Raw genomic sequence first — 26312 nt, forward strand, 5'->3', positions numbered from 1 at the left:
AGTACATTGTTAAAAATCGTCTTTCTTTCATTTTCATGTTAAAAACAAGTTGATCCCATATTCATATTAAATTTTTATTTTTATTGTAATTTTTTCTTTGAATACAAAACAATATTTTACATTTATTATCTATCCTCCATAAATACTAAAATATCTGTACAGGTAAAATTTAATTCTAATCAAGCTGGTACAGATTGATTTACGACCTTCCACTCGGATATTGTACAGGTTAATATCACAGCAGGTGTTAATTACACTGAGACAACTGTCCGGCCAGTCTGACATCTAGACTGATTAAGACATCCATATTAATAAGTCTCTACCCGTACTGTATATCGGTTTTATGCAGATTCAAGGCCCTTGATAATACTTATCAGTCAGTCTTCATTGATATTGAAATTGTTACATTATTCAGATTTTTGTTTTCTTGCTCAGGCTTGTACTAATAGAATTAACTGTATGAAAGCTTTCTCATATTTGATATACTGTTTTGTAACATCCTTACTTCTCAGATTATAAAAAGATGTAAAAAATGTAAGATTGACAGCAACAATCCATGTTGACAATATATGAATAAAAAAACCAAAAAACTCTGCAGTACTGCTAGAGGATTTTTAAAAGTGCATCTCTCCAAGAAGAAATGATATATTCTGGATGTGTATTGCATCCATGTGATGTGAAAACAAATATTAATTTAAATATTTTGCACAAAAGCTTGATATGCAGTTGCAAGTTATTTTGATTGCATTTTTTACAGCAGTTTACATGAAAAAGTTGCTATCTCATTGAAGGTTACCCCACATCCCTTTTAAATGTTTTAATACATGTCATAAATAAAAAATAACATTGGTGAAATGAAATCAGCTACAAATGATTGTGTTCACTGAATAGATACAACTTACTTTATCTGAGCAATTAACTTTGATTATATTGCAGCAGACAAGATTTTGAAGTCAAGTTTTGGAGACACTTTCAAATATGATGAAACAATGGAATATAATATGGAGTAAGAAATAATGTAGAAATACTGTAAATAAGAAATTATTGCACATGCAATTATTATTGCTCAAAATGGTAACAAAAAATGTGTTATTGATTATTATGATTTCAGGAAATGCTACATATAAATAATTTATCAAAATTTAAAACTCAACTTTTTATTTTATCCTGTCTGCATATACAGTAAATAATAAGGGAGGCAACTCATATTTTAAAACTTTTACAAAGATTAATCATTGCCAGAACTGTGGTAGATCTACAATTTATTTTATAGGCCTAGTAAACACAAATAAGATCAGAATAACAAAATATTTGCAATAATAACAAAATCAGATGACAAATACCAGTACAAATGAAATGTGAATATTGATTTACATTATTATTATGTAAATGCAGGTTCTTCTTTGTTTTTTTAAAAACAATATAAAGAATACAAGTGATGAAGATATTAACTATAACAAGTGCATATGTGATTCATGGAAATTATTTGGTGTCACTTGTCATATTTTCATTGAAACTTACAGGAAAAATATTTGTATTCATTAAATGTAGCCAATGAAGTACTTGAGTAAATTTGATTTCATGATTCATTTCAATAGTTCTGATGTAGCAGACTCTCAAGGTTCTCAAGATGGAGATAGTGTAAAACCAGACATACCAACCAAGAAACCAAGTCAGAGAAAAGCTAATTCTGATTGGAAGGTAAATAGATTGATCCCAACCCTTTTTGTCAGAGGAAATTTTTTCAAATATTTTTATTTTCCACAAATATATAATTTGTAAATTTTTTAATATTTAATAGAAGAAAGATTTATAATCTTTGTAATTCATAGATATATAAGTTGTTATATACACATTGGACATAGCTAATGGATAAGTATTGATATGATTTAATGAAGAATTAAATGCTTCTTTTTGTAAATTTATTGGGGTGTAAAAGCATTGACTGAAGTACGCTTCATTCTAAAAATGTGCTTTTACAACCCTATAAAATTACTAAAAGAAGCATTCAATACTTATAATTACATTTATTTGCTAGGATCATGAAAACACAATTTCTATCAAGTTTTTCTTTTATTTACCTGTGCACTTTATTGTGGAAGCTCGTGTCATCATGAATGTTACATTTCATTTTGAAATGAAGGTTAATTTCAGACTGACGCTAGATTTCTGTTAGCCAATCAAAATAAAGTATTATAATGAAACATACATGTAAGATAATTATTTTTCTTTGAAGTGACCAATATCTTATGTTGTATATTCCAGGGAAAACCTTTAAATAGACTGAATAAAATACCTGACTGCATGGAAAAATTACCAGCTTTGCATTCAACAGAAAATCATACAGTTCTTATTAAAGTTCCGGTAAGAACCTTCAATACAGTATTTAAAATTAATTAGTACGGAATTAGTCTTTGAGAGATTCAAACTGCATTAAAAAATTTCTTAAAATATCACGAAAGTAAAATTCACCCTTAATTGCGGCATACAAATTACAGTTAGCACTAATCCTGAGTCAGAGGGGCCTCGGTAGCTTTTAGATATTTTATCTACAGTAATCAATAGCCTGTCAATACTTAAGGTTTTGAGTTCTAACCCTGCATGTGGCAATGTGTGTTTGATTCAGTTCTTAATTGACTAGTTTTCCTACAGAAGGTTGTGGTTTCTCTCTGTGGGCTCAGGCCTCCACCAATAAAAACTTGCCCCATGAAAATCACCTTAAACACCAACAATCAATCAATTAATCCATAGTCGGAAATTATAAATATTTTATTTGTAGTCTGGTACGCATTCCCCGTTTCGATTCTCAATTTTATGGTATTGTAATTCAACATTTCTCCAGCCTTTTCTGACTTTTGGCTCACTTAGTTCATAGAATTTCGTTTAGATAAGCAATGAATAAATTTCCCCTTTAAATCCTTTAAAAGAGAAAGAAAATGTCATGGGGCAATACAACATATTAGTAACAACAGAACACCATGGCCAAAAAATTATACCAAAAAAGACCAACAGCAGTCTTCATACACTACATTAAAACTAAAGAATGAGCAACAACATGAACCCTACCAATTGTGCAACTTATACAAAATTAATACAAATTACATGGACTAGAAATGTATACATTAAAGTCGATGCTGTATTATTCAGTCAAAGTTATAAATTTTCTTGCAAGTGTATTATTTGTTTTTGGAGTAAAGATTGTGTTCATGCAATCATAACCGTTATGTGGCTGGCCTCATAGTTCAGGGGTTAAGAAATCCACTAGCCCGACACCCGGGACTAGAGCATTTACACCTCGGGCAATCAAAACTTGTAACCAAATATGCCCGACGGACTAGTAACAAAAAATTCTTGGCGTATCCAAAATACAAAGTGGAAAATCCCTTCATCTCTATTCTATCTTAGCCAATCAAATTCAATTACGTCATTCAGAATTCCAAGAATTTGTATGTTTTGAAAATAGAACAAATGGGTGGACCGGTATCATGTATTGATTGCAATTTCTGTACTTTCATTATCGATTTCTCTGTACTTAGCGTATTGTACATTGCTCAGGCCGAGACTTTCAATTAAAGGTACTGGAGGTAATACCGTATGATGCATTGATTGATGTGAACTGTTACTTGTAAGAATGATTTAGCCTTTCAGAAATACATATTAACATAATATTCTAAATTAATGAACAATTAAAAAAAAAAATTAAAAAAAAAGTGAAATGAAAATTCGACAGAACCACGTTGTTGAAACTGATACACGTTTGGGCATGTGCGCAGGTGCGAGATTTAATTTTGCATCTGAATTCTTCAAAAATTCTTCTAAACGTTCATTTCAAGTATTTTCAAGAAGAAATAATGTGGAAAGAACTACATAAACTGAATAGACAACTTTCACAGCGTACACAGAGTTTTGTGTCCATCTTTGGTCCGTGTTTTACCTTTGACAAGTCAACATCCGGTAATAGGAAAAATGCTTTTTGAAAAAAGAAAGTACAGTTCTGGCAGCGTGATATTGCATTAATAAAGAGTTTAAGGCAGATTTTAGTTCACTAATTTTTAACATTTCATATGTGGACTGTCAATTTAACAGTTTCCGTCAGAACATAAAATTATAACAAAAGTCTTCTGAAGTTTAGTATTGTTTTAATGTCAATTATTCAGGCATTGTGATGGTGCCAACATTTTAACAATGATTGCCTTTGTGACTAAGTCTTTCAGGATTGAAATTTGAATCAGAAAAAAATATCCAGCTGACTCAAACATTTGTTGGGTATCAGGTTTGATTTGCTGGGCTAGCAGTTCTGTCAACAGGACTAGTAAATCCTGCTACCAATAAGTCCTGGACTAGTGAGCTGTAACAAAATTTTTTAACCCCTGTAGTTTATCAATTTTCCAGACTTTATATCACTACTTTTGAGAAAAAAAATATAGTGCATGGAGCACAACATTCGTTACATCCTATCCATGAACGTTTCAAGAAATTTGCCAATGATATATCATATGTTCAAGTTTATAGCCTTACTTGTCTATAAAATTACAAAAATTGTGCATGGTGCACAGATGTATTGTTAAAGTAATATTCAAAATTAAGAGTTATCTTCCTTTGTTTATAATTGTTGTTGAACCAATACATAGCATTGCCTTCCAATGCTTGTTTTATTTTTAGTTCCTACTACAAAATAAATGCAATCTTTACCCTTCAATGCTTACAAGCAATTAGATTAAATTTAGATGTAGAAATCAGTCTCATTTATTTTTGCAATAATAAAACATCACAAAAATTAACACTACAGTTTTATATAAGCAATTTATACAATCATAAAACTTAAAGAACCCATAATTAATTGTAACATTTAATTAAATAGTATAAGTATGATCCAAAGACACCACCAACGCCTCATCCTGCACAGTATAAAGACGGTTGGAATAATGACCATGTGAAAATGCCATGTTCTCCACAGAATGAATATCCTTTCCAAGGCAAGGTATGTCAGTCTATAGTGAAAGTTTAAATCTAAACATTGAAAACACATAGTTTGATCATTTATTTTTTTCCAACTGCTAGCTGATAATTCAGTGTGTTTTCATTTTAAATACATTTGAACAAACACTATCACCCGAAATGAATTTTTTATGCTCTTTAAGGTAAATGCATATCTTTTTTTTCTTTTGAGTTAAATTTTTGCAATTTGTTATATGATCAAAAGTGGTTAAAAAACTTGAAAAATATATATACATTTATATATAAATTTATTTCAGAATAATAAACAGATATTGAGGAAGAGGTGGGAGATTATAGAAGAGGCACTTCTAAGTAAAATACCAGGTCCATATGAGTTAGAGGTATTTATGTAACTACAATACCTGTGTTTTGATTAACATTTTTAAAGGACAATGTTATAAGTGTTGCATTTCCAAAACTCTCTGAAGCATAGTAGTCAACTATCCAGCGCTGATGTGAAATATCTTAGATGCAGTCATGGGAAAGTGGCCTTAGCCACAACTTTTAGAAATTTTACAACTTAGGAATTGATTTGGTACTCAATCTGTTTTGATTCAAATGCCCCTGATGAGTCTTATGTAGAAGAAATGGGTGTCTGACATTCTTAGATATAAGAGTGCTAACTTTGATTATACTTGCAACTTAATTTTAATATGCATGTCATATTATTTGTCAAAATAGTTTTGGTTGATAAAGAAATGCAATGAAATTCAGTGAATTGTTGACATTACATTTTCCCCAATTCAAATTAAAGTAGGAATTTTAAGTAAGATTCCTCAATTGTTTGCATTTTTATTGCTTGATATACTTGTTAAGAAGGCTATCTCTTGGCTAGAAATTTGAAGAATGCTTATGTAATAATTTATATTTGGAATTTTGAAACAAATTTTATAATTTGGTAAATAAGTATGATCTTCTCACCATGAAGATCTTTTCAAAAGAAACAGTTTATTTTGAGTAAATGTATTTACGGTAACATTGTAAACCAAACATGTCTTAATGAATTATTTGGCAACTGGTCATTTCAATTTGAAATTTGTCAAGAGCTATGTAAAGTGTTTTTGATATTGAAATCAACTTCAATTGGATGTATCTACTTGATTTATGATACTGGATATTAGATGAACTTGATCTATTTTGGTTTCAATTTATTTATGATACTTGATATTAGATGAACTTGATCTATTTTGGTTTCAATTTATTTATGATACTTGATATTAGATGAACTTGATCTATTTTGGTTTCAATTTATTTATGATACTTGATATTAGATGAACTTGATCTATTTTGGTTTCAATTTATTTATGATACTTGATATTAGATGAACTTGATCTATTTTGGTTTCAATTTATTTATAATACTTGATATTAGATGAACTTGATCTATTTTGGTTTCAATTATCAAGACCTGTTTAAGACAGCTCTTGATAATAGTGAATTGACCTGCAAGAAATTTTATCAACACCTGTATTCTGTAACCTGTAACAGACATAACCTAAAATGAAAATAAATTGACCTAAAGAGTCATTTTAAAAAATTTAATCCAGTTTTGCAATGCTACTGATTGAATTAGTATTATGTATAGATCTCATGGGTGCAGTACATGCTCTTATGGCCTTTATATGAAAATAAGAAGATGTTGTATGATTGCTGATGAGACAAATCTACACTAGAGACCAAATGACGTAGAAGTTAGCAACTAATGAACTATAGGTCACTGTCAGGCCATCAACAATGAGCAATACCCATACTTATAGTACACTGAACACAAAAATGACCATGTTATTTTATATAAATCACTCTTTACATTAATCTGTTTGCATTTATGTTTACCATTCAGTTATCTTATTTATTGTAGGACATAATACTGAAATACAATTCACGGTATTTTGGCAAGTGGAATTTTGAGACATTGAAGTGTCTTTTTACAGAGGTAAAGAAAATATATACTGTTTGTTCAAGAATATGTTTAAGGTTAAATGTGAAAAGAACTGTAATGTTATTAATGAGGTATAAAAAATGTACTGTTTCTACAGACATACATGATGCCACCAGAAAAATTCAAGCTGTTCAAAATTTTGAAGGTTTTTGTCGAGCCTGCGACTTTTGTCGCAGAAAGCTCGACATAGGGATAGCGATCCGGCGGCGGCGGCGGCGGCGGCGGCGGCGTTAGCTTACTTCTTAAAAGCTTTATATTTTAGAAGATGGAAGACCTGGATGCTTCATACTTTGTATATGGATGCCTCATGTTACGAAGTTTCAGTCAGTCACATGTCCAATGTCCTTGACCTCATTTTCATGGTTCAGTGACTACTTGAAAAAAAAGTTCAGATTTTTTGTAATGTTAAATTCTCTCTTATTATAAGTAATAGGATAACTATATTTGGTATGTGCGTACCTTGCAAGGTCCTCATGCCCGTCAGACAGTTTTCACTTGACCTCAACCTCATTTCATGGATCAGTGAACAAGGTTAAGTTTTCGTGGTCAAGTCCATATCTCAGATACTATAAGCAATAGGTCTAGTATATTCGGTGTATGGAAGGACTGTAAGGTGTACATGTCCAACTGGCAGGTGTCATCTGACCTTGACCTCATTTTCATGGTTCAGTGGTTATAGTTAAGTTTTTGTGTTTGGTCTGTTTTTCTTATACTGTATGCAATAGGTCTACTATATTTGGTGTATGGAATGATTGTAAGGTGTACATGTCTAGCTGGCAGGTGTCATCTGACCTTGACCTCATTTTCATGGTTCAGTGGTCAAAGTTAAGTTTTTGAGTTTTGGTCTTTTTTTCTAATACTGCATGCAATAGGTCAGCTATATTTGGTGTATGGAACGATTGTAAGGTGTACATGTCTAGCTGGCAGGTGTCATCTTACCTTGACCTCATTTTCATGGTTCAGTGGTCAAAGTTAAGTTTTTGAGTTTTGGTCTTTTTTTCTAATACTATATGCAATAGTTCAACTATGTTTGGTGTATGGAAATATTTTATGATCTATATGTCAGTCACGCAGGTTTTATTTGACCTTGACCTCATTTTCAAGGTTCATTGCTCAGTGTTAAGTTTTTGTGTTTTCGTCTGTTTTTCTTAAACTATAAGCAATAGGTCAACTATATTTGTTGTATTGAAGAATTGTTAGCTGTACATGCCTGCCTAGCATGGTTCATCTGACCTTGACCTCATTTTCATGGTTCATTGGTCAATGTTTAGTTTACTTGGTTAATGTTAAGTTTATGTGACAGTTGTAATAAAGCTTTATATTTAGGACTATCAACATAATATCAATGATTAGTAAAGAAGGCGAGACATTTCAGCGTGTGCACTCTTGTTCCAATGTTACTATTACATTTTGTAATCATAATCTTTATAATTTATATATTAGGAGTTGTATTGTGATTGCCAATGAAACTATCCATGAGAGTCCAAATGACATTGATGTTTGCAAGGTTATTTTATGACTCATGCCAAATATTCGGCTATTAACTTCTTTTTAAACCTCTATTAATACATAACATGTATGTGGTAATTTTTGTCTCACCTTGACGGGAGTCAAAAAGTGAGACTTATGTATGCTGTTTCCGACTTCGGCAGCGTAGTCAACGGCGTAAACAATGTACAAGTCTGTGATTAGGTCAGTTTGTGGGGAACCACTGTTGTTAGGTCAATGCTATTTGGTATGCAATTGTATTAGCATTGGCACATCTCATTTCCATGGAGATTATTTGGCCCCGCCTCCACAGTCATAATCTATTGACTGAAACTTTTGCTTAGTTTATATGTATTAATTTGTGATTAGGTCAGTTTAAGGGGGACTACTAGTGGTAGGTCAATGGTATTTGGTTTGTAGATGCATTAGCATTGGCACATCTCATTTACATAGAGATTATTTGGCTCTGCCCTCTCAGTCATGGTCTATTGACTTTGAATATTTTGCATAGTTCACTTGTTAAAGTTTGTGATAAGATCAGTTTAAGAGGAACCACTAATGTTAAGTCAATGATTTTCAGTATGCAGTTATATTAGTATGTGCAATTCTTTTCTCCATGGAAATTATATGTCCCCATTCCCTCATCATGGTTCATTGACCTTGAAACTTTTACATTGTTTACAATTTGAAAGTTTGTGTTTTGGTTAGTGTTAAGGGCACCACTTATGATAAAGTAATGGTATTTGGTATGCAGTTTTATAAGCATTGGCATTTCTCATTTCCATGGAGGTTATTTGGTCCTGTACATTAGTCATGGTTCATTGAATGTTTTGCATAGTTTACATGTTTAAATATTGCCATTTGGATTTAATATTTGCATTATACTACCAAAATAACAAAAAGGCAAGACATATCTCTGTGTCAACAGTTCATCTAACATTTATAAGATATTATTCATTATGCTTCTGGAAAAATTGTTGCTGTGTTGGTCGGTCCTTTGGTTCATCTGTGTGTCCAAAACATATGGTTTCCTAATGGTCACTTGATTTTTGTTTGCTTGGTTGGAATAAAACTTTTCAGAAGGAAGCCAAAGAGAAGGGGAAAAAATCTAAATTTGAGGTCAAATTTACTATAAATAGATTTTTTTGGGGGAAATGGTTAGATACTATATGTAATAGGTTAACTATGTTTGGTGTATGGAATGAATTTAGGGTTTACCTGACCTTGACCTTATTGTCATTGATCATTGATAACGTTAATCTTATGTGATACTTGCAGTAAAACCTTTATCTTTAAGACTTTCAACATTAAATCAATCATGGTCAATACAGCAGGCAAGACATTTCACTGTGTGCACTCTTGTTTAAATATTTAGTGCATTTATAACCTTATTTGACATCAAAATTGTCCAAAAAGTTCTAAAAGCTGACAAGCAAATTTGAATAAGGTAAAATTATTTTTGAAAATGCAAATTTGTAGGAAAGCAAGATTTTTGATATTTGTTTTACATAAAATAGTTTGTTGATTCATGTTGGAAATAGTTTATAAATTGAGTTATCATGAAGTAAAAGTACAAAGTAATTGTTTTTGTTTATTGAATAAATCAAAATGTTTATATCATCATTTGTCAGGTCTTTACAACATGAATTATGGCTCATCTGAAATTGTAAATTGTTTTCAATGTTTACTGTATTGAAGGAATATAGCTCAGAATCACAAGATAAAAATTTAAAAATAAAATTTTTGACATTATTTAAATATTAAATGATTCATCACTATGAAATCATTTGGTGTATGACAAGTCTATTACTTATTTTTCAGGACCTTACACAAAGTGAAAGAAATCATTTTTTCGGTGAAGTTCTACCAAAAATTGCAAAGTTAGCACTCAATTTGCCTCATTTATGTACTCAGGTAAAATTATTGATTTAGTATTAATAAGTAAAAAAAAGCATCCAGCATGATAGATTTATAGCAGATGACTATATATATATATATATATATATATATAGCTACTATCAAATACATGGAGGGAGAGTTATACATATATTAATAAAAGTTTTGAAATCTATTGAAATTACATTGTATTATTGCCAATATTAGACGTATTTGATAATTACTCGTTACAACTTTAGTGAGGATGATAAACTTGAAGAAATTCTCTGAACAAAAACCTATTTGATTAAATTGAAAAAGATGTGGTAAACTCACTTTCTTATCAATGCTTAGTCAAGACAAATCGTTCAAAGTTCAGACAATTAGAGATTGAGATACTATGTATATTTTCTAATATTGAAGACTATATTGTTGTTTAGTTGTTGTTCACGTCTCCATTTGACCTATGATGTTTGATGCCATTAAGTATAGAGACTGGTTGTTTTGGAGACCTATACTGTATGCAAATGCTTTGTTCACTGTTATTAACAATACCCTAAAATGCAGAAAATTACTCTAACCCATACTTACATTGTTTGATTGCTAACTCATTGATGTTTACCACATATCTCCTTTTATTGATATCAAGGAATTTTCAAAAACATTTGTATTACAATTTTAGCCCATTCCATTATTGAAGAAAGGGAAGACAAGGAGTATAACACTAAGCCAACAGCAGATAGCCTGTTTATTAGCTAATGCCTTCTTTTGTACATATCCACGTAGAAATGCTAAAGGGAAAAGTTCAGAATTCTTTAATTATCCAAGTATTAATTTTAATAGGTAAGTAAGAACAATCTTTTCAGGTCTTCAACCTGAAATTCTAAGAGGACTATTTAAACATCATTCATTCTGAAAGTAGAGAAATTTATGTGAGAGCATTTTAGTTTTCCATACAATATTGAAATATATTTCTCATTGAGAATAGTGAAAAATTTAAGTTTGAATTATCAAGCGAATGAAATAACCACTGCAAACAAAAAAAGGCCACAATTAAAAAAGTGTAGGGTTCCCCTGGCATTCTGTCAAGGTAATAGAGGAGCACAGGTAGGCATGTATTTTTAAAAACTTATCAGAGACTTCAGATGCTTCAATGTTTTATGTTTATCTTTCTGTATTTGAATCATAAATGGACTAAGTTTTTGGAGTCACCATTACACTTTTACACTGACATCAGCAATGACTGGCAAGACATTTGAGTTCAAGGTAACCCTTTACTTATGTGCTATGTCTTTTTTCTTCTTTTTTTTTAAAATAAAGTTTAGTCGTTGTCACCTTTCATCAAGAACAAAATTGCTGTATAAAAGAAACAACTACAATATAATTTTTATTCCATGGTTATTCCTTATAGTAAATAGTAATAGAAATATTTTATCATAAACAGATCTTTAAAGTTGCCATTCATACTTTAATATACAGTTTATGTTAACGTTAAGGAGACAAAGACAGATTAGTAAAAAGTATGATAGTAACCTGTAAGAGATGTCTCATTGGTAATCACACCACACCTCCTTATTTTTATATAACATAAATTCTTAAAATAACTTTTTCTTTACAGTTTATATGATGGAACTCCTAATTGTGTAAAATTGGAAAAATTAAAATGTATCATTCAGTACTTTTCAAGAGTCACCAAAAAAAGTAAGTAGTTCTAGATGTATTAATATTAAAAACCAAACAAAGGTTCAATTTTTGGTGTTTTTTTTTAAAATTGAAAAATTATTGAAATCCTCTGACATATTTTTGATTTTGGCTACTCTTTAAGATCATTTTAAATGTAGGTTTTAATTTATTTGAATCTGTGACTTTCCAAACCTTTTGCACTGAACTATGGTGAAAAACATTTTGAGGTCCGTGATCAATGTATTTGATTTTAATTTATCAAAAAATATTTACTATTTTCTGTTCGTTATATTTCTCTAAAAAAGGGGTACAAGATAAGCAGACCTCAGCTTTGCCAAAAGAAAAAAAATATGTAGACAACACACCACACAAAAAAACAAAGATGGAGCAGCAGGAAGGATAAGCAATTTCTGCTCCAATAATGACACCCATCATGTTCCTCGAGGCATGTAAATATCTGGGAATAAGAAGCATTCAATGTTGTCACAATCGAGGAAAAGAGGACAAAATTATGGTTAGGCAAAGTGGAACATATCCGTAGTAATCTGTTACACAGATGTTCCGTAAATAAAGGTCAACCAAATCATGACAGTGTCTATAAAACTTTTTAAAGAGATGACTTAACTTTACAATTAAGAAGAATTATAAATATTTTTGTTTTATTTATTCTTGCAGTGCCTACAGGACTTGTCACATTTACCCGCCAACATGTAGGTCTTATTGATTTCCCTAAATGGGACAACTTAGATACAACACTGAGAGACTTACATGTATCTGCTGAAGGAACCATAGAAGATGATGGGGAAGGACTTTTACAGGTAATATGTGTTCTAGATTCCAGATAAATTAAAGAGCAGTGTTACTATGTCCCCTTTGCCTAACATATTTTATCTGTTTAAGGACAATAACTTGAAAATTAATTTTGCATTAGCTCCTTTAAACTTTTCAAACTTAAATAGTTGATTGGCACTGCTCTATTAAAACTGACAAGAAATGTAGGTGTGAGAGCACTTACAATGCAGTTTGAACATAATTTCCAAGGGTATAACTCCTGAAAAAATAGTTGGTTGGTGTTGATTATGGAACTCTTCTGAAAATTGCTAAAATAAATCTTTGACATAATTTCACAAAAGTCTGACAAGAAATGTAGTCATTAGACTGCTTACAAAGAATTTCTCCATATAATCTTAATTTCCAAATAGCATGTAAATAGTTGATTGGTACTGATTGAATACATTAGAGACATGGCTGATATAAACCTTTCATATTAATCTCATAAAATCTGGTGTTATAATTCCTGTAAAAGTAGTTGATCAGTGCTGATTTTGAAACTTTCCTAAAACAATGTTGATATTTTATCCTAGACATTGCTGATTTAAGCCTTTGATATAGATTTCATAACAATGTTACAAGAAATAAATGTGTAAAAATGCTTTCAAGAAGTGATGGACGCTAATATTTCTATGTTCCCCACTCAACTGTTGTGGCAAGGAACAAAAAATGAAATTATTTTACAAAAAAAAAACATATTCTTAAAGTACTTTTTATGGCACATTTAATTGTGTACTTTCATATTTTGCATACAGAATATTTTTTTTTTATTGCAACAAAAAAGTTTTCTATGAAAAAAGGAAGAATTGTTAAAAACAAATACACTGATTACAGAGTTCAAAAATAAAAATAAAGAGATTTGCCAATGAGACAACTATCCGGCAAACAAGGATGTAAACAATGATCAGACACTGTACGGCCTTCAACAATGAGCAAAACTATACTGTATAATAAGCTATAAAAGTCCAAGGCATGACAAAATGTTATAGACAAAAAACACAAGGTACTAATCTAAGATAACTGAAAACTACTGTGGATTCATTTATTTTCGTTGGTACCAGTTTTTGTGGATTGGGGAAAAATCGTATTTTCGTGGATATTTGATTTCGTGGTTTTGCTAAAGGCTACATACAAGCCAACAGAGAATTCCTTCTTCGTTGAACTTTAAACTGGTGGTTCACCTATACCCTCGAAATCAACAAAAATTAGTATCCCACGAATATAATGAGTCCACAGTAGTTCAAAGCCAATTCCAATAAATGAGTAAACCATATTTTCTCAGAACAAAATTTCAATCAGAACACATCCAAAAGGTTAAGTTTAAAGACTTCATAAACAGTGAGAAAAAAACGAAATTTATTTTAGTAATTCAAAGTTCTTACTACAGTGTTAAAGCGATAACCTTTCAGAATAAGTTTATTCAAAGGATCTCTGTAAGCTGGAAGGTTACATCAACATTGCACAAGAAGTATTCTTACAGTAACTGTAACTTTGTATAATTATTTACAGGTTGATTTTGCCAACAAATATTTAGGAGGTGGAGTTTTAACCCATGGTTGTGTTCAAGAAGAAATAAGATTTTTAATTTGTCCTGAAATGATCATATCACGGCTGTTCACAGAAGGTCTTGAAAAAAATGAAAGTTTGATAATGAAAGGTAAAAATCTTAGCATTTGAAAAAAGGGAAAATATACTTATATATGAAACAACATTTTTTTTTAACAATTTGCAAGTTTTGTTTGTAGAACATAATTGCTGTTTAGTTTTATTTCAAAATATACATGATAGCTATTGTGATGAGCAGTATATTTTTAATATGAATATCTACTAAGTCTTTTAATTTGTTAATATCTACATCTGTCATCATTCCATATTTTTATATGGGGGAATAATCTAAGGAAACACAACACAACAGTAAGTTGTATTAATAGAAAATTAAGAACTTTTAAAAAAATTGGAAAATCAAATGAAGACCTTGTATAAAAGAAAGTAAAAAAAAAAGGAAGAATTAAAAAAAAAATGAAAAAGACACAAAAGGAGCAATAAAAAAAAAAAACTACAAGGAAAAGTAAAAAATTAGCAATACCAATCAAAAATTAGGGGGATCAGTTGTTCAGGAAGGGTCCCAACAATATCCACACCTGTTGGGTTAGTCCTGTTAAAATCATTTGATGAAACATATGCAGTAACTTCTATACTCGTACTATGAACAACAAATTTATTTATTTTGTAAAAAATATTGCCGTACTATCAACAAAATTATTATATTTAAATTTACCTGTGTACGTTATTTTATTTAACACAATTTTGTCCCAGGTTAGAGTTGTCTTTTTGACATTGTTTTACATCCTGTTTTTTATTAATATTGTATTTATATTGTGTCATAGATTTATTCGTTCAGTGTATGTTTACTTGTTTTTGTTAATATGTCTTTTTGATCGAGTTAAGCCATTTCAATTGATATTTTATAGTGTGTCTTTCTATGTTGTAATGTTACACTACTGTTTCAGGTTAGGGTGAAGGTTGGCGCCTGTTAAAACATTACAACCCAACCAAAGAGCCGAAAACAGCTCTAGGCCACCAATGGGTCTTCAACACAGCAAAAACATCTCGCACCCGGAGGCGGGCTTCAGCTGGCCCCAAACCAATAATGTATACTATTTCATTAAAATGGACGCCACACTAAACTCCGAAACATAAATAAACTAAAATTAAAAATGCACAAGACTAACAAAGGCTAGAGGTTCCTGACTTGGGACATATGTATAAATGCGGCAGGGTTAAACATGATTTGAGATATCTCAACCCTCTCCCTATACCTCTAGTCAATGTGGAATAAACAAACTCACAGCAATACGCACAGTTAAATTCAGTTTAAAAGAAGTCCGAGTCCAATGTTGGAATAAGTATCAGAAGAAACTAAGCAAAATGACAATGATCAACATAGTTTTTATGTCCAAATTTTGTTTTTTGTAGGTATTTCTTGTCGGTTTTTAGCAAAAACAAACAACAATTCCTTACATGTTAGATATCCTTCTCAAAAGTAATACATTTGGTATGAAAAATAATATGTACAAAAATTGGATACATTCAAGAGTAATCTATTTTACACAAAAACCACTCCAACCAAGGTATGAAGAAGAACAATGGAAATTGACATTTGAGTTTGATGGTTACTATCACGAATTGGGTGACTGATAAGATGTGTCTGTGCCTTGACTAACTAGCGACATGTCTTAGATATTTAGATACCAGTATAGTTGTCTGATCTGTAAGTTCCCGTATCCTATTCCCTCAGTTTGTGTTTGTTACCTTGATTTCTCTCTTTCTGATCAATTACGAGATATCAAAATCAATAAACTACTGTCACCTTAAATAAACAGTTTTTTATTAGAATTCCGATTATTCCAGATTTAAAAATAATATTTTATAATGATGACCAGTTATTGAAGTTCCTTTATCATGAAGTTCTTGCTATATTTATATCAAAGTTTGTCTCCTATGTAACTATAATATTTTATATAACTATCCTTTATCAAGTCTTTTTCCTACAAAAAAAGTCAAGCTTGAAACGTTTTTTTGCAAGTGTTCCCTTATATCAGGGTTGGCAAAGTTTTACTCAGGCTTGAAAATGCAGGTTAGAAAACAAGGGTTTTCCCAGACTAGGCAATACTCCCAGAAATGGGTAATACTTGGCAATTCTGGGCAGTATAATTTTTAAGCCTATTTTTACACAAAATAGTAAAGAAATACTGAAGTTTTCATAGTATTATTGCTTAATATATATATTTTATACAGATAAACATTGAGAGTCATTTTCAGAGGATGATACAACTCAAGCTCTTTCTTTTCTCCAATGATTCGATCTATATGTAGGCAGAATACAATTAAGTTTTGCAAATTCTGGCCACCAAAGTTTATTTCCCATTTTTGTTTAAATCAATCCAAAGTTTGAAAAAAATGCATTTTAATGTAGTATTAGTAAAGTGACTTTGAAAATTTAATTGCTATACAATCATATTGCTAAATATACACCATAATGGTACATGTCATGTTACCCACAGTTATAGAGATGAAAAAGCCAATTATTGCAATAAAAACAAATCTGTGTAATAATCTGAATAATTGCTTATTATTAAGTGGTGTTCATATAAGTATGCTAAAATTATTTCAACACTAAAAATAGTAATGAACAAAAATTGTTGAATAGTCATTTCCTTTACATATAATAAATTGTTTACTCTAAATATTAGCTATATATATAAAAAAAGTTATATATATTGATACTTTGTCTACATGTTAACAGTTTGACCAATTAAGACAGAATGACAATTTAATAAATTTTTACAAGTTGTTTGTCTAAAGAGTTGCTGGACCAACACCTTCTCAAATTTATACACTTTGAAATAAGAGTCTCAAAAAAGTGAGCATATACATTAAAATATTAGATTTATACATAAAAATGTCATGTAATATATATCTTTTATGTATTGCATTTGTAATTGACATATTACCCAGTATTGCCCAGTATAACCCAGTAAAACCTGAGATTTTCCAGTATTCCGGTTTTCCGTAGGGTCACTAATCTTTCATTTTCTATGTTGTTTTTTTAAGACTCGTTTGTCTTTCGTCGTTTTTCGTTGTCCATTTGCCGTATCTTCTACCTATCTTTTAAGTATTTTTGCTGTACATGAATGATTGATTTGAATATTTTTAGATGCTGGTCATCCAATTATCTACTCATCAATTTCATTAATCTAAGAAGATTTTTTAGAACCATATATTTGGAAAGGCAAAATGAACTGCTGAAACTTGATTCAGGGTTGTATGTAAAAATATGACATATGATTTTGTTTAAAATGGCTTTCTGTTCTGTCCCCATCAATCCTCGTCCCTCACCTGTCTGTCGTTAAACATTTTCAAAATTCTCATTTAATACCATAGGATCCTTTTGTGCATGCTTTATGAATAAATTTACGACACAAAACCAAAAGATATCCCGAGGTCAACATACTGCCTTCAACAATATATAAATATTTATACATTATGGCAAGGTTTTCACAGACAAGACCCTAGTAGAGTTGTTAATTAATTTAGCTGAGATTACCAAGATTAACCATCAACATCTCATTTCCCAAATAACAAGAAACATTTAGAAATATTTAAAAAGAAACGTTCATGATCGGGACGTGCACATGACTATTTGGCGGGATTTTACAATATAAAAATAAGGAGATGAGGTATGATTGCCAATGATACAACTATCCACCAAAGTTCAAATGAAGTGGATGAAAGCTGGCCCCTAAACACAAATGTATTCTTTTAAACTGAGTTTTACTGTGTGTATTGCTGTGTTTTTGTTTATTCTACATTGGCTTAGTAGAGGTATAGAGGGAGGGTTGGGATCTCACAAAACATTTTCAACCCCGCCACATTTTTGTGCTTGCATTGTTAGTCTTGTATGTTTTTTTAATTTTAGTTCATTTATATGTTTCAGAGTTTAGTGTGACGTCCATTTTCACTGAACAAGTACACATTTTTGGACTCCGGGTGCGGAATTTTCTCGCTGTGTTGAAGACCCATTGGTGGCCTTGGGCTGTTTTCTGCTCTTTGGTCAGGTTGTTGTCTCTTTGACACATTCCCCATTTCCATTTTCAATTTTTGTTCAGAGAAAATGGACGTCACTCTAAACTCTGAAACATATAAATGAACCAAAATTAAAAAAATATACAAGACTAACAAGGCCAGAGGTTCCTGACTTGGGACAGGCGCAAAAATGGGGCGGAGTCAAACATGTTTTGTGAGATCTCAACCCTTCCCCTATACTTCTAGCCAATGTAGAATAAACAAACACACTGCAATAATCCGATGTTAGAATGTTAGAATAGGTATATATGGTAAATGCAATGACTTTTTATAGGTTCCACTCCTAATGTTGCCTTGGTTGCCCCCCCCCCCCCCCCCTCCCCTTTTTGAAAATCATGAATCTGCATCTATTCTTTCTGTTTTCTAACCTAAGACATTTGGTATATGGAAATTCTCTAATTCTAGTGCATGACCAAATATGAAAATTTGAAATGAAAAGAGGTTATTCTGGACATAAGGTTATTCTGGACATAGTATAGACAAGACCATTACTGATAGAAACAACACACACATTGACAAATAAAATAGCACAGATACAACACTTAATACTATATACATTGTAAAAGCAACTTACACCTGTTAAGAATAAAACTAGGGGTGAACACTGGTGTTATGAAAGGGTTAGCAGTGCCTCCTCCACTAGTGCCAATATGGGAAGGTAAAAATATGAGTATAAATAAGAAGATGTGTGTGAGTGCCAATGAGACAACTATGAAATAACTAGCATAGTACTCTTTGAAGCTGTAGTGACAACAATTATCAATTCAATATCTAGTTGAAGTGATGAACCTGAAGTATTATCTGAACATATTTTCTGCAGGTTGTGAAAGGTTTAGTTCATATGATGGATATGCTAGAACTTTTGAATGGAAAGGAGACTATGATGACTCTAAAACTCCAAGGTATGATAAAAAACACTGTAGTTATAAATTAAATGAGTCCCAGTTATTGTCAGTTTTGATGCACAGATGGCAGTCCTGACTCCCTTAGATAAACAGTAGGTGGAGATTTGATTGGAACTTTTATTTGGCACCTGAAATTAAAGTAGTACAATTTTTCAGTCTTTTTAATATTATATCATGATTGATTTTAGGTAGGCTAAAATTTTGGTTTAAGGATGTTCGCTACTCTTGTTTTTATACGACCGCAAAAAAATTTTTGTGGTCGTATATTGGTATGACGTTGGCGTCGTCGTCGTCGTCGTCCAGCGTCGTCCGAAGACACTTGGTTTTCGCACTCTAACTTTAGTTTAAGTGAATGGATCTTTATGAAATTTTACCACAAGGTTCAATACCACAAAAGGAAGGTTGGGATTGATTTTGGGGGTTATGGTAATAACAGTAAAGGAATTAGGGGCCAAAAAGGGGCCAAAAATAAGCATTTTTGTAACTTCCAGACATAACTTGTGTGTTAGTGTATGGATCTCTCTGACATTGTACCACAAGGTTCCATATCACTAAAGGAATGCTGGGATTGATTTTGGGGGTAATTGCCTCCAAATTTTAGGAATTAGGGGCCAAAAAAGGGGCAAAAAACAAGCATTTTTCTAGTTTCATGACAATAACTTGTGTGTAAGTGTATGGATCTTTCTGAAATTGTACTACAAGGTTCCATATCACAAAGGGAAAGCTGGGTTTGAGTTTGGGGGTAATTGCCCTAAACGTTTAGGAATTTGGGACCAAAAAGGGGCCAAAAAACACATTTTTTTCTAGTTTCCAGACAATAACTTGTGTTCAAGTGTATGGATCTCTCTGAAATTGTACTGCAAGGTACCATACCACAAAGGGAAGGCTGGGATTGAGTTTGGGGTGATGAATCATAATGGGGGTTCAAAAAATTTTGGGGGGGGATTTATTTTTTTTTCCTTTTTTTCTTTTTTTCCTTTTTTGTTTCTTTTAAAATTTTCCATTTTAAGTTGGTTATTTCTGATTTATATTTAAAATCAAATAATAATGATATGGTAGGAGATACACACCAAACAGGATGTGTAAATTATTATATAATAAGTATTGTGCAATAGCAAGAAATTTTCAATTGCACAGTATTGCACAATAGCAAGAAATCTTCAATTGCACAGTATTGCGCAATAGCAAGAAATCTTCAATTGCACAGTATTGCGCAATAGCAAGAAATATCCAATAGCACAATATTGCGCAATAGCAAGAAATTGTCAATTGTACAGTATTGCGCAATAGCAAGAAATATTTAATAGCACAGGATTGTGCAAAAGAAGATACTTCCTATAAATTGCTTATTTCTTGACCAATTTCAATGGGGTTTTATTTTTGATTTCATGGGGTTCTTTAATATGCTGAATCTAACCGTGTATTTAGTTTTTGGATTTTGGGCCCCGTTTTTAAATTGGTCCACATTGAGGTCCAAAGGGTCCAAAATTAAACTTTGTTTGATTTCATCAAAAATTGAATTATTGGGGTTCTTTGATATGCCGAATCTAACTGTGTATTTAGATTCTTAAATTTTGGTTCCGTTTTCAAATTGGTCTACATTAAGGTCCAAAGGGTCCAAAATTAAACTTAGTTTGATTTTAACAAAAATTGAATTCTTAGGGTTCTTTGATATGCTGAATCTAAACATGTATTTAGATTTTTGATTATGGGTCCAGTTTTCAAGTTGGTCCAAATCGGGGTCCAAAATTAAACTTTGTTTGATTTCAACAAAAATTAAATATATGGGGTTCTTTGATATGCTGAATCTAACCATGTATTTAGATTTTTGATTTTTGGGCCCCGTTATCAACTTTGTCCACATTGAGGTCAAAAGGGTCCAAAATTAAACTTTGTTTGATTTCATCAAAAATTGAATTATTGGGGTTCTTTGATATGCCGAATCTAACCGTGTATTTAGATTCTTAATTTTTGGTTCCGTTTTCAAATTGGTCTACATTAAGGTCCAAAGGGTCCAAAATTAAACTTAGTTTGATTTTAACAAAAATTGAATTCTTAGGGTTCTTTGATATGCTGAATCTAAACATGTATTTAGATTTTTGATTATGGGCCCAGTTTTCAAGTTGGTCCAAATCGGGGTCCAAAATTAAACTTTGTTTGATTTCAACAAAAATTGAATATATGGGGTTCTTTGATATGCTGAATCTAACCATGTATTTAGATTTTTGATTTTTGGGCCCCGTTATCAACTTTGTCCACATTGAGGTCAAAAGGGTCCAAAATTAAACTTTGTTTGATTTCATCAAAAATTGAATTCTTGGGGTTCTTTGATATGCTGAATCTAACCATGTATTTAGATTTTGGATATTGGGCCATAATAGGTGAATGTCCAATTTAAAATTTTTAAGTTCTTAGACCACATTCAATCTGTGTTAGAAACCTATGCTGTGTCAAATATTTAATCACAATCCAAATCCAAAGCTGTATCAAGCTTGAATGTTGTGTCCATACTTCCCCCAACTGTTCAGGGTTCGACCTCTGCGGTCGTATCAAGCTGTGCCCTGCGGAGCATTTTATTTTAATTTTTGCCAGATATTCGGAAACCTCTGGTTTTATCCATGTAGTGTCATTAAAAAAATTTGCCCGCTTACCCCTACTTTTCTTTTCATATTTTCATTACATATAGTTTAAAAAACGATATTTGAAAATCTTATAAAATCCTTGTTATTTTTTCATAGTTTTTGAAATAAAAAAGTGCTAATGTTAAATGTATGAAAAATCTAGAGAGAACTATTTCCCGCCAAATATTCAGTGGCTTATATCTTGAAAACAAGCACACGGACCCTTCATTTTTTTCTGCTTTTCTAGTTCCTTTATTTATATACTTTTAATTTATAACAGTCTTTTAAAAATCTTGTTATTTTGAAACAGAGTAGCGAACATCCTTAAGGTAGTTTGTGGTCACAGCAACACAAAACTTAGTACACATGTTCATTATGAAGTTAACTGTTTATTAAATATATATGCCAAGTTAAGGTGTTGTCAAGATTTCACAGTTCATTGAATGTAGGAATTGGATAGAGGGAGCTGGTAATAGTGTCCTATGTGTCTCTTTTATTGTCAGTGTTTTTCTTCTTTTTATATTTTATTTGATTTGTATTTAATACTTTTGTTTTAGAACAGTAATTTTTTTTTCGCTGTAAATTATAAAAGACTTGATCCTTTTACGTCTTGCTTGTTAACCTTTTGTATATCTATTAAATGTGAATTTTTACAGTGATATAACCAGTATGTTCGATAGCAATGTATAAAGCAATGGTCATTAATCTAGGAGATCTGTTTACTGAAGAAGTGTTATTCATCTACAAAACAACCAATAAATTTTATTTTCAGAGATGATTGGGGAAGATTGTGTACCCATGTGACTGCCATTGATGCCTTGGTTATCCACCATTATGATAGACAGTTTAAAGGTGATATAGTAAAAAGAGAATTAAATAAGGTAGGTACTATTTAGTTTTTATTGTTGTGTTGCTGTATAATTTGCATTGATTCATATTTTAATATCTTTTAATTTTGACTGGCTTTATTATATAATGTAAATTCAATTTTTAATTACATTTGTAGTCACAGAATATTTTGTTCATAAAATAATGAGATGTTGAATAAATGCCATTGAGATAAATAGCCAACAGAAATAAAATGATGTAGATGTAAGCCATTATAGGTCACCAATCGGCCTTCACAATGAGAAAAACCAAAACGGTAAACTCAGCTATAATAGGCATCAACATGAAAAATGTGAACCAGTTCAAATGAAAAAACTAACAGCCTAATTTATAACAATTCAATATACACGCACAAAAATAATGTGGAGGGGTTAAACATGTTTGTGAGCACTCAACCCTCCTAATCTTGGACAGTGGTGAAACAGCACAACATGAGAACAAGCATTAAAAATTGGAAATAAAAAATAAAGTAGATTTTATAGAACTATTTTTGCAGATTTATTAAACAAAACAAATTATGTTTTGTGATCGGCTGTATTTATTTGATGTATTGGGAAATTGGGAATTATAACAAAACAAGACTTCAATATAATTGAAATGCATTTGAAATGTTCTGTATATTTTTAAGTATTTTTTGATAAGCTATGGAAATCCAGTTTAGGTAATTGGAATTGTGACACTTATGAGATGGGCCTTGGCTTGAGTATGTATTCTGCCCAGTACTTCCAGATTTATTATCATCATATGTTTACAAGTAATTATCGTCACTCATTGTATGCTCTTTGTATCTATCTGAAATTATTTTCTTTTTACAAACTAAAATGTGGGTTAATTTCCATGTTGGTAAAACAAAATGAAATATTATTTCACTATTGATTAATTATCCATAAGTTGTATGTTAACCAATCAAAATATTATAGCATACTATTTTGTAATTATTACATAGTTAGATTTGGAAATGATTAATTATGTTAATTTGTTTCATAGGCCTACTGTGGATTTGTGTCACTTGGAGGAGCAAAGAATCCCCCTCATGAAATAAATTTATCTGCGGTCTGTACTGGTAATTGGGGTTGTGGTGCTTTTGGTGGAGATAAAAAATTAAAAGGTAAAATACAGAAACTAATTGAGGAGTAAAATTTGAAGATTTGAACATCAACAAGAATTGAAAAATGAAAAGAGCTCACAAATTCATACTCTTGCTTACGGTTTGCACCAAAATCCATAAGTGTTATTTGAATCGCCAAATTTTATTTGCAACACAATAAAAAATATGATGGAACAATGACATAATACACTGATATACAAAGACATTTGAAAAAATTTCTTAAATCAATGGTTAAGAAGAAGTTATGGATACAAACTGCAGACAAACAAACGAATGAATGCACAACAGACACAGCAGTCACTGCACTTCACTAAGACAAGGCTATAAAAATATTGAAGAATAAAGAGCTAAACATATGAAAATTGAAGAATACCTGACATTTTCCTGAATGGTAGCCATTTTAAATGGAAAAGGATAAGCTAAAGAAGATTTTCTACAACCATACCTTACACTCATATGACAGTCACATAATTACATATATTTTGAAATACCCCAAACCATCTTAATCTTATTTGAATACTTCAATTTGATCTGACAGACACATATTACATGTTTTTGTCTCGCCTTGACAGAGTCAAAAAGCGAGATATATGTATGCTGTTTCCGGCGGCTGCGGCGGCATCAACAATGTATTAGTTTGTGATTAGGTCTATTTCATGGTGAACTACTAGTGGTAGATCAATGATATTTGGTATGCAGTTGTATTAGCATTGGCACATCTCATTACCATGGAGATTATTTGGCCCCGCCTCCTCAGTCAAGGTCTATTGACTTTGAAACTTTGCTTAGTTTACATGTATTAGTTTGTGATTAGGTCAGTTTATTGGGAACCACTAGTGGTAGGTCAGTGATAATTGGTATGCAGTTGTATATAAGCATTAGCACATCTCATTTTCATGGAGAATGTGTTGGCTAGAAACTTAGGGTGTGGAAATATACTAAGGCAAATGCGTATTCCAGAGAAAGTTTATTAATCTTTATTATATCCAGTGAACACAGTAAACACAGTGATATTCTAATAAAGTTCAATACATCATAATACGTTCCATATTTAATTCCTCAATACGAATACGTTCCATACAAATACGTCATACTCTAAATACGGTAAATACGATTTACTGAAAAGAAAACAGAAAAATACTGTCATTCACTTGAATAATAAAAGTTCAAAACATGCAAAATACATGTTATCCAGAGAACAATAAACAAATGTATATATATCAAAAATTGTAAACATCTTGTTTTACCCAGTGAAAATACATAAAAACGATATTAACCACAAATCAATGAAACATCATTGACACAAAAATCTAATTATCGATTCGCACTTTACAACCTGTGAAATATCTATTTATAGAAATACAACATGCGTCTGAGAGGACTTTGAAATTATATTCACTGAATAAAGTTCTTAACCTCATGCAATACAACTCAGACAAGTTACGGAAGGTTTATACAATAATTTCAATACAAAAAACTCACCAAATTAGAAATATTTCCATGAAATTTCAACACATATTTGTCAAGTTATTGGCGTCATTTTCATTCGGAACTCTCTCATAATCACTGTACATGAATAGTGAATCGACAAAAAATATGTTTATGAAAATTGACATTACAGAGAATATTTGGTCCTTACCCCTCAGTCATGGTCTATTGACTTTGAAACTTTTGCTTAGTTTACATGTATTAGTTTGTGATTAGGTCAGTTTAAGATGAACCACTAATGTAAAGTCAATGATATTGGGTATGCAAATGTATTGGCATTTGTAAGTTTCATTTCTATGGAGATTATATAACCCCACCCCCTAATTATGGTTCATTGACTTTGAAACTTTTACATAGTTTACAAGTTAATGTTTGTGTTTAGGTTTGTTTAAAGGGAACGTCAATGGTATTTGGTTTGCAGTTGTATTAGCATTGGCACATCTCATTTCCATGGAGATTGTTTAGCCCTGTACCTTCAGTCATGGTTCATTGACTTTGAATATTTGCATAACTTACATGTTAAAGTATTGCTATTTTAATTTCAACATTTGCATTATCAAAATAACAAATAAGCGAGACATATCTCTGTGTTAACAGTTTATTATACATTAGATATGAGTGGAGTATGCTTAGCAGGACAACATGTGAAACTTCTTGTTTTCTTATATAATGCAAATATGAAAAATTTTGAACTGCTATTCAGTCAAGAGTGCCATCAGGGATCTATACATATAACAGCTGTAGTTCATCAAATCTCTAACTGGAATGAATTTTGTCAAAGTTTGGAAGGGGACACCCCTCAGCACTCTCCTGAATCTGACAGATGTAACATGTTGTATATTT

The 26312-nt window shown here is 31.3% G+C and overlaps 1 protein-coding gene across 1 annotated transcript in view; it reads left to right on the top strand.

Annotated features, from left to right (window-relative positions):
- LOC127708443 (poly(ADP-ribose) glycohydrolase-like) overlaps positions 1 to 24010 on the top strand; it is a 34566-nt gene extending 10556 nt beyond the window's left edge. Inside the window, exons 5-18 of the mRNA XM_052213312.1 lie at positions 937 to 1006; positions 1599 to 1701; positions 2266 to 2364; positions 4862 to 4981; positions 5256 to 5339; positions 6856 to 6930; positions 10246 to 10338; positions 10982 to 11142; positions 11918 to 12000; positions 12658 to 12800; positions 14323 to 14470; positions 19280 to 19361; positions 22758 to 22866; positions 23861 to 24010. Of these exons, the coding sequence (XP_052069272.1) occupies positions 937 to 1006; positions 1599 to 1701; positions 2266 to 2364; positions 4862 to 4981; positions 5256 to 5339; positions 6856 to 6930; positions 10246 to 10338; positions 10982 to 11142; positions 11918 to 12000; positions 12658 to 12800; positions 14323 to 14470; positions 19280 to 19361; positions 22758 to 22866; positions 23861 to 24010 (1520 nt within the window). The remainder of the gene's footprint in view (positions 1 to 936; positions 1007 to 1598; positions 1702 to 2265; positions 2365 to 4861; positions 4982 to 5255; positions 5340 to 6855; positions 6931 to 10245; positions 10339 to 10981; positions 11143 to 11917; positions 12001 to 12657; positions 12801 to 14322; positions 14471 to 19279; positions 19362 to 22757; positions 22867 to 23860) is intronic.
- Positions 24011 to 26312: the final 2302 nt, after the last annotated feature.

This window comes from Mytilus californianus, unplaced genomic scaffold (genome assembly GCF_021869535.1).
Source record: "Mytilus californianus isolate M0D057914Y unplaced genomic scaffold, xbMytCali1.0.p SCAF_7, whole genome shotgun sequence".
Lineage (NCBI taxonomy): Eukaryota > Metazoa > Mollusca > Bivalvia > Mytilida > Mytilidae > Mytilus > Mytilus californianus.